A 9,961-nucleotide genomic window follows, 5' to 3' on the forward strand; every position below is an offset into this window, starting at 1 on the left:
TGGGGGGAAGTGCGGGGGCGCGCGAGGCGGCAGAGGGAAGAAGTGGTGCCCGGGGGTTTCATCAAACCACGAGCAGCGGGCAATGAATGGGGCCAAAGTGGGTTTTGGGTCGATAACCCATTGGCGTACCGCGAGATTCCCGTACGGCGCTCGCCGGATTTTCTTCTGCCGCGTGCTTCTCACGTGCGATGCCGCTCTCACTGGACCATTTCCTCATAGCGGGTCAACCTTAGACGCGGATGCAACTCGAATCGTAGGGCTAGATCCGGTTTGCACAAACTTTTGAAAAGTTATTTACCAAGAAATAATTTTGATTTTGAAATTTATTTCTAGTTAAAAGTTTTTATATAGTATTTGACTAAGACTTCATTTAGAATTGCTTAACAATCCTAGTTTATTCACATTTCCAGCTAAATTTATTTCTAAATAAAATAAACGAAGCGGGTAGCATGCTACCTATCTCTCTCTCAAAAAAAAATAAAGATTGCGTGAAAATTGTCTTATATAAGTCTATTTATGATATATTTTTACAATTCTATTACAAAATGCTGAAGTATATATATATATCCTTAAATTTATTTTTCTAACTCAATTTTATCTATAAGCGTTACATGAACCTCAATACCAAAGAGGCCCAAAGTGCATAAGAAGCTAATTTTTTTGAAATAATTTGTAAATATGTCTCAAAAAATTTTAAATAATTTTATAAATTTTAAATTTAAAATTTTTAAATCAAATTTATCATTCAAAATTTAAATTTTTATTTTATTTTTAACATTTAAAAACTTAACACCTGAATTTTGATTTTAAAATTTAAAATTTAAAATTTAAAATTTTTAAATTTGAAATTAAAATTTTAAATTTCAAAGTTTAAATTTAAATCTTAAATTTTAAATTTCAAAGTGATAACTTTAAATTCAATATTTAAGATTAGAAATTTAAAATTTAAAATTTAAAATTTAAAACATTAAAATTAAATTTTTAATTTTCAATTTAAAATTAGGATTTTAATTTAAATTTAAAATAAAGTATTCGAAGTATCTAAAAATAAATTTCATAATATATTGATATTATTTATCTAATGGCCAAAAGGGCTCAATATCAACAGATTGAAATTAAAAATCTCACAAAGAGTGAGGCACGACACTAACGTTTTATATCAAAAATATTATTCTTACTTTAGATAGTATAAAATTTGGACTTTTGCTTATACGTCCTTACTACAATAGAAAATTTTCAAATTACCCTTTAGTGCTCAAATATTTCTTATAAATCAATCCCATTCTAAAGAAAAAGGTATATTTGAAAAAAGAAAATTGAAATCAATAAGGGCATTTTGATCATGTCACTATAACAAAATTAGTATTTACGGGGCGATATTTTTTAAATTAGCGCTAAAATATTTTGTGGCAATTTTAACATTGTCGCTATTGGTAGGGTCGCTAAAAGTTTTAGCGACATTATTTTCGGCAGTTGGTAAAAATCCAAATAATGCCACTAAATACTACCCAACAACAACTATTATAAATGCCGCTTATAATTTAATTAATTGTCACAAAATATATACTAAATGATTGTTAAATAAGAATTATAGCGCGAATTGTATTTAATACTAAAATGCTTGATTCACAAAAAAGTACTCCAATGAATTGAAATATTTAAAAATAGTCATAACCAAAAGAGCATTAATAATTTATAACAAATAGTCTTAACTCTCCAATTACAATCCAAATATTCAAATTAAATTTCGGATATAAGTTCCGACAACTAAGGAACTTGTTTGTTTTAGCCAAACAAAACAAATTCAAAGATACTAAATACCAAAAAATCTTAAATTCTAAGTCCTTAAGCCCCATTGTGCCACTTCGAAAATCCACTCAAGTCGATGATAAGGCCCGAAAGAACCTGCTTGAAAAGTAACATGTATAATTAATAGTAAAAATAAGCAATTTAGTAATAAAATAAACATGGATTACAAAGATAATCATTTATAAAGTTGAACAAGAAATGATAAAATTGAAGAAAGAATTTAAGCAAAATCAAAGCATCAAAAGTTTGCAATAGTATACATAATCAAGCAACAGTCAAATCACCCTCTTTGATGACATTATAATATCTCAACCTGAAATTTAATCCAGTTATTGGCTATGAAATATTCAACTGGTCAATAAACAACTAAAAAATAATCTAGATATCTTATTAATTGAAGGATAAAGAACTTTGACAATATTTGAATTATCAAAATCGAAAGTTCTCTAGAAAGAAGTTATCGAAATGCTGAAGAATAAATTACACAGTATAAATAGCACCAGAATAAAACTAATCAAACCAGGACACTTAGGAATACAAATAAATATTGTAAGTTTAATCAAAGGCAGCATGGTAATTATGCAGGTATAATCTTATAGACAGAAGCTTTTTCTCTCCTAAGTGATAAACATTGCTAATAGTTTCAAGCAATCATCATGGTTAGCTGTAACAATTAGTCTATTTATGCAACTGTTTTACGACCACCAACCCAGTCCCAAAAAGCAAAAGCATTAGCGGGGTCGATCCCAAACTCCTTTACAAGCTTTGTCAACAAATAATTTGCAATCAGCATATAGAATGAAATAAGGGTGAAGTAAATCAGTAGGCCTTATACTTCTATTAATGACATTGTATTGAAACGTTAACTTTTAACACTACAAGAAAATGATTTATAAGTGACGGTAAAAAATTGTCACTAAAAATAAAAAATTTGTCACTAATAGTTTTAGTGACGATAAATACTGTCACTATAAGTTGTCACGGTAGATCCCGTGGTAAATAGATTTTGCCACGGAAAAAAAAACATTGTCACTAAAAATAGTAGTAATGACAAGTTAATTTTGTCACTAAATATTACCTATTTGTCACCAAATAATATTTACGAAATGGTTGAACATTAAAAATAGTAATCTTGGGTGACAACATATGCCGTCACTAATAGTGAGTGACATCACTATCCATCACTAAATATTGCATTTATGACGATGATTATTCACTACACACTAATATTTAGTGATAATAAAGTTTGTCACAGAATATTGCATTTATAACGATAACATTCATCACCAATATATTGTCACTAATATTTAGTGACAACAAAATTTGTTACTACATTGTCGGTCATAAAACGTTCTCTAATAACAAAAATGTATCATGATGTTTTAGAAAATTCTATTTTAATGATAATATAAACTACAATAATATTTGATACAGCTCCAAACAACCAACTGATATTTATGATAAAAGCAAATCGACGAGATTTTTAAATTCTAATAACGAAAGGGCATTAATATTCTCACATTTGTCATACAAAATACCTCCCAATATCCCCAATTTTTTAAGTACATGACAAATAGTTTTCAAATTCAAACTAAATGATTCAATCTAAAATAAGTACATTTGATTATATAGTCCAGATCCAAAATAAAGAATTGTTGAATACTAATACTACGTAGAAATTGCACCACTCATCCTTACCTGCAATGAATTAAAAACAAATATAATTAGACAAAATTGAAATCTAAAAGAAAGATAAAATTAAATAAAAATATTGATGTTAAGGATAAGCATAATCAACAATATGATAAAATGTCATTAACTTTTAAGTTCTCTACATAATAGGTCAACATAAGTTAGCAAGACAACTCTGTCAACTAAAAGAAATCTATTGATTGACACAATCCATCATATTCATAAAGTTTGGGTAACAATATCACCAAGCATAAGATATTCAAACAGTCAACTATGACTAGTATAATGGTCCCTTGATTTTTGAAAGATGGTAGCATATGGCATATGAAATCCAGTGATAATTAGCTTAAAGGTAACATTGGGGGCATGTGTCAATAATATCTACATGAGTGTGTCTATGTCCATACATATGTACATATGTTATTTGATCAATAGCTCCAATAAGTTACACACATTGGTACACATAGAGCCTTAGTGGATAGAGAAAATGCATAGCAAATAAATTTCTTCTACAAAAGTAATGAAAGATAGTTAAGAAAAAATTAATTTTTTTTGCTATCTGCTATGGAAACCTGCTATCACTATATGCCCACTGCATGCTTTTTACCACCATGGTAACAGCAAAGGTAGTTGATTGAGTCTTATTGAGACAAGCAAGAACCTAGAGTTGCATCTGGTGCCAATGGAACATATGATAAAGCTAATTGAATAAATGGTCAAACATTCGCTTACCTGCAAGAATAAGCCATAAATTTTGCACCCAAACAATATTTAAAATACTCATATAGAGTGAATCAGAGATCACAAATTCAGAATTCCTCAACCAATAATAAGCTAAAGAACTAGGGAAAAGGAAATTCATTTTGTATAATATGTTGGACAAAAAAGAAGCCAAAGAAAGATACCAAATTAGAATAGAACTCCTTCACATCGTCTTTTATTGAATCCATATCTCCTTTAATTACATCAGGCTTGTATCTAAATGATGAAAGAGGAGAAAGAAATCAGTACGATCATAGTAAGTTCCTGGACCTAGAGTATAGAAAAGAAAATGCTTAACTGCAGCAAAAAAGCACTTCAAAGCTTATATTGTCATGTATTTACCTTATTATTGTAAATAGAGTATAAAGAAAAGGAAATTATATTTAAGCTACCAATTGAAGAGGGCAAACATAAAGGCATATAACAACTAATTTTTTTGGTGTAGTTGGGGGAGGTGCCTCTTAGTTGCTCTTTGTGCTCTACTTTGTTTTTTCTGCATTTTCTCACCTTCGCATTTCTTTTCTTTCTTTTAACCTTTTCATTTGTAAGTAACTTGAAAGTCAGGGTTCTACTTAAGCTGCTAATTGGAGAGGACAAAACTAGATCCCATCCAATTCCATTTTCTTCTATTGTTTCTTTGACATCTGTCAGCATCTCTTAACAAATTACATTATCCACAAAGCCAATATAACATCTTACTAAAACCAGATTCTGCAGAAACTGAAGTATTTCTTTGTTTTGTCATATAACTTGAAGAATGACAGCGGGATAATATTAACAGAAAGAAAAGTTTAAATGGAGATAACTTGTTGGTTGAAAACAGCGGAGTAGATTAACAACTGGACTAGGAAAATCAACAATATGTTCTATCAAGACTGTAGGACAGGTCAACGGTTGGTCAGACTATCAAGCAATTTTCACCAGAAACCTGATATCTTCCCCAAGCTCAATTTATTCAATCTTTTGACATTGTAGAGAGCTTAGAGTCGAGCCTGTAGCTGGGGGCCAACAAGATGAACGAATAAGTTGAGGAAGAGGCAGAGAGCCGTCAGACTACAAATTTAGACAATCACATAAAAGAAGTTTAAACTTAATATATGCAAAATTACTTACAAAATTACTACTAACATATCAGTTTATAATTTTTTTATCACTAATTTACCGACTGAATTTGACAAAATTCAATGAATGTGATCTGTACCTAATAATTATGGACCTGCTGCTACTACTAGTACTTCCTTAAACTCAATTCCTCATGACCAGGACATTTTTCTGCTAAGATTATGCATGGCAAACTCGTTTATTAAAAGGGACCGAATATAGGCACTCTAAGCCAGGTCAAAACCAATCTTAATCTAGCTTAAATGGAGTATAGATACATCATTCACATTATTCTCTTAGAAAAAGGCTTCTTTTGGGAAACTGGAGCCAACGAATCCTTTGATGCGAAGAAACACATTATGCTATTTAAGAAACACATGGATATTCTATGAAACTGAAGTTCTAAATTTATTTGATTATAATATTTTTGTTATTTATTCACATTTAACTTTCTTTTGGTAATGTGTTTCTTAGTTAGGATCACATTTTAATTTCTTTATTCACTCGGGAAACACTCAGAAAATGTGTTTTACTTTCTCTATTCACATTTTACTTAGTTAGGATCCAATATTCACATTTCATGTCACGCCCCGGGACCGATGCCAATTTGGCCCGACCCGAGCACGTCAAACAGACGCCGAACGGATAGAGTTTCCCCTATCCGCCCAAGGCTCATCACATGCACATTTTCATCGATAGAGAAAAGCACTAGCGGAAACATACACAAACGGCTTACNTTAGTTAGGATCACATTTTATTTGATTATAATATTAAAAGAAGCATTTATTTGGTAATACTTCTTTGATCATATATAACTCTTGATCCTAAAGATTCATAAGAACATGAACAAAAATATTAAATATTTTTAAAAAAACTAAAACGAATCACGTCAATTCTAAAATAAACCAATCGATCGAAAGAAAAAAAGCCCCAAATACCTATAGATCCCGAGATTGGGGGTATCATCCAAGGACCCCGAGGAGCTAATGCTTGAACCCGAAGCCGAGCCCAACGCGGACCGGCGACGCAGACACCGATGCCGCCGCCGCCGCCGTGCTCGTGGTGTGCGGTGGCAGAGAGTGGCGAGGAGATGGACGCGTGGTGGGGGAGTGGGTGCGCCTGCGTCGGTCGCTGCTCGCACCAGCCGTTGAAGCTCCGCGGCGGCTCCCGTCCTCTCCGATTCCCGTGGTGATCGCCGGAGATCTCTCCGGCGGCGATCGTCGGAGATCTCTTCGGCGGCTCGGGAGGAACGAAACCTAGATACGAATGGGAAGGGTTTGGGAGTAAAAAATGTCGGGGTATGCCAATGATATTAAGTGAGGTTTGGGGATTTAAAATACAACATGTAAACATGAATAAATAAATAAAGTGTTGATATTTTTAGAAATAATAGTTGTGGTGTAGTGGTTAAGAGGGATTGTAGATTTGTAAATGTTGCGGGTTCAAGTTCTATTCCCTTATATTTGTGACAAATTATTTTTTTGTTTTGTAACTAAAAGTTTTTTTGGTGACATACGAAATTAAAATCCGTAGTAAATGCACTACTTTTTTGTAGTGATATAAGCAAATAAATAACAAAATTGGAAAGGTATGCACGACAGGTTTCAGATAATTGCCTCCATAATATATTAACCTAAGGATGCATATCTTGAATTTATAGCTTCTACTTCTTACAATCTTTGAAAATGTCAACAAGAAGTATGAGATAATAGATTCCTAAGTTAAACTAAGAGTTAATGCAGCCTATTATTATGTTGGATTGCAATGGCAAATCCAGAAGTACCGTTAGATTTGTGTTGACAGCCACCATATGTTTTGCAACTGCTTGAGGCCTGAAACCAGAAGAAACATAATAAATTTGCATCAGATGAAGAAATTATGGAGAGAAGATTTACAAACAAGTAAAGGTGAAATCATGCTAACCCCAAGAGAAGCTGTAATCCACTGCCTCAGAGTTCGAGCATTCAATATTGTTTCTGCTGTTGTAAAAGTCTTTGAAACCGCAACAACTGTTTTTGCCAGAAATGGAAAATATTCATTATTAAAAAGTAGAGAAAATAAAAGGTAAAAAAAGAAGAGCAGGATATCAATGTCACGGAAAGGGTTACAAGGACACACATGCGCATCTCTACACAAACGAGCACACATGCCACGGAAAGACTTTTCCATCCTATCATGGAGAATAAAGAAGTTAGATTAAAATAAAAAACTGATTGTAAGGCATATAAGCATTTGTATCTATTCATGTCAAACCATTAGTGTGGTTGTAGCTTATTGAACTGCCATTTGAGTTGTGCATATTTAAATCCTCTAAACAACTTCTCTCTATAACAAAAGCATAGAGAGACTTTGGTCGACGCCTCGGTGAATCAGCCCCCCTGCGGATTGGAGGAGGAGATCGCCTCCGTGGAGGAGAAAGTGGTTTCCTCCGTGGAGAAGCTGATAATGTAAAACAAAAAATAAGAACAAAAATCAAACTCTATTACAAAAATGCATAATACATAAATATGAAAGAGCTATGCCAAATAAGTAATTTAGTAGTTCAAAAATGGCCTACAAGTATATAAAAATATTAAAAAGAAGCAGGAACAAAAAAATTTCAAATAGTAAAACAAATAACTCATTCACTACAACAGAATTAGGTTATAGGGACACATGTTTGGGACACTTTTGTCTAAATGTCCCATTTATGTCAAAATTTTAAAAAACATCTACTAATGCCTAAATATAAAGCCGAATCCAACAAAAAAAAAATGTTACTATACTCAACCCACCCAACCCAGCCCATTTGACCCGATTCCAAATAGAAAAGAAAAAAAAAGAAAAATCTTTTTCCATCTCCCCTTCTTCCCTTACTCAATCCACTGAAATTCTAGACGAATGGCCCTTCCCTCTCGTCCTCCTCCGCCACCACAGCCAACGAGGTAGAGTTCCGGCTGTTGCTAGATGCTTAAATAAGTATTGCTAAATTAGCAGCACTTTTTTAGGTTATAGCGATACTCTTTAACTATCACTATATACCTAGCGACCCCACATATAGCAACACTTTTTAAAAGTGTCGGTAATTTAGCCAGCACCACTTTTTTTGACCTATACCGACATTTAACAGTGTCGCTATAGACCATTATTGTTGTAGTGATTGCACAATAGTTTCATGAATGACTAGTTGACTACAAACTCTTAATACCTTGGCTTTTGCTTGGATAAAGTCATCCAATTTTAGGGGCCTTAGAGAAGGTCTTGGACTAGTTGCACCTCCTTGATCAACAAAGGATAGTTATATTAGGGTAACGAAAAAATGCCAGAAGGGAAAACAAAGAACATTTTCGCATAGAGAGCTGGATGGTTGAAAGGAAATGGAATAGAAAGACATAATGTGAGTATGATCTAATCCTTACTTAAAGGATTTAACAAATGACAATGCCATACTTTAACTCTAACTAGTTCTTTATACTAGTTTTACAAGTCCAATCTCAATGCTAACTAATTCTCTAATCATGATGTCACCAGATTCACTATTGTTATAGTCCACACATTCATAGGGTTTACTATGTTCACAATCTATTTTCCACAAGTTCTCTATATTGAACATGCTCAATTCATAATCACATAATGTCATTTTCCCTATAATGCATGAGTATAATACAATTCATATATATATGTATGCTCAATAAGGTGACATAGACATAAAGAGAGATTCGAAGATTTCGGATAGCACCACCCACCTCGTAGGGATGCCAAAAAGTCAAAGCTAATGTCTCAAAACGTGTAAACACCTAGCCCCCGTGACTCAATGCCAAAACAACTAGAACGAAGCGTTTCTTAAATAGCGCGTCGTAGGTCCGTCGAAATGTCAACTCGAACTCCCGAGCATGTTTAACCTTCATTCATAGAAGAATAAAAGAGATTAAACTTGAGTTATATTCTAATTTCTACAACTTTGCATTTCAACCCCGATTTGTCTACATAGTATCAATATATACTTACCTATAGTTAATTCTATAGGTTTATAGCAAGTAGAGACTTTAGTACTTCTCTAATTTCATGTCTCTACAGCAATTACCCTCATTCCAATTCAGAATTGAAAACTAGCTTAATTCAATTTTTCCTTTTAACACTATGCATATATACCTCTATACATAGCATCAGCTAGTTCTAGTGGGTTCAAACTAAGAATTCACCAATGTAGATTTGAGTTTTTCATTTGCTCAAATACCCATAGAACTCCTAATTAACATCCCTTTGTTATAATTAACCAACTTCTAATCATAACATAATTATATGTAACTTAATTTGCTGCTGTAAGATATCGAAATTCGATGATATTGGCTAACTTTGGCCAAATGGGCCAAAGTGGGCGATTAAACGATTTGAACAAGTTCCATTCGGCGTTCCGACAAATTTGGAAGAGCAAACATGAGTTCTAAAGGTGTTGGAATGGTTTGGACATCGATCGGCGCGAAGCGGAGCCGAAATAGAGTGAAATCAGCACTCTGGAGCTGCTGTACCTGTACAAGGGTGATGGCTGTACCGGTACAGCCATCGCAGCTAGGTTGCGTAGCTCTCGGGTTTGAGGGCTCCAGGTGCTGTACCGGTA

The 9,961-nt window shown here is 33.2% G+C and overlaps 1 protein-coding gene across 4 annotated transcripts; it reads right to left on the minus strand.

The window, feature by feature from the left end:
- On the minus strand, window positions 1,817-8,795 carry LOC109717071. 4 transcript variants are annotated; one of them, XM_020242734.1, is made up of 8 exons: window positions 8,552-8,795; window positions 7,618-7,803; window positions 7,483-7,534; window positions 7,288-7,382; window positions 7,148-7,195; window positions 6,303-6,620; window positions 4,407-4,479; window positions 3,361-3,507 (listed from the first exon to the last, which is right to left on the minus strand). In XM_020242734.1, exons 2-7 carry the CDS (start codon window positions 7,661-7,663, stop codon window positions 4,463-4,465), a joined length of 576 nt encoding a protein of 191 aa, XP_020098323.1. In that variant the 5' UTR covers window positions 7,664-7,803; window positions 8,552-8,795; the 3' UTR covers window positions 3,361-3,507; window positions 4,407-4,462. The 4 variants fall into 4 exon arrangements, 2 of the variants coding, with proteins under 2 accessions (XP_020098323.1, XP_020098324.1); XM_020242735.1 differs by having other exon boundaries at window positions 7,288-7,373; window positions 8,552-8,654; XR_002218103.1 differs by lacking the exon at window positions 6,303-6,620 and having other exon boundaries at window positions 7,148-7,196; window positions 7,288-7,373; window positions 8,552-8,652.

This window comes from Ananas comosus, linkage group 11 (assembly GCF_001540865.1).
Source record: "Ananas comosus cultivar F153 linkage group 11, ASM154086v1, whole genome shotgun sequence".
NCBI lineage: Eukaryota > Viridiplantae > Streptophyta > Magnoliopsida > Poales > Bromeliaceae > Ananas > Ananas comosus.

Excerpts from the sequence above, each read along its gene's own strand:
- LOC109717071 (XM_020242734.1), bottom strand. The coding sequence starts at position 7,663 with ATGCACAACTCAAATGGCAGTTCAATAAGCTACAACCACACTAATG. Across the intron at positions 7,383-7,482 it reads GTTTGTGTAGAGATGCGCAT|CAAAAACAGTTGTTGCGGTT; the intron begins GTGTGTCCTTGT and ends TTCCATTTCTGG. Across the intron at positions 6,621-7,147 it reads CTGTCAACACAAATCTAACG|GTTTCGTTCCTCCCGAGCCG; the intron begins GTACTTCTGGAT and ends ATTCGTATCTAG.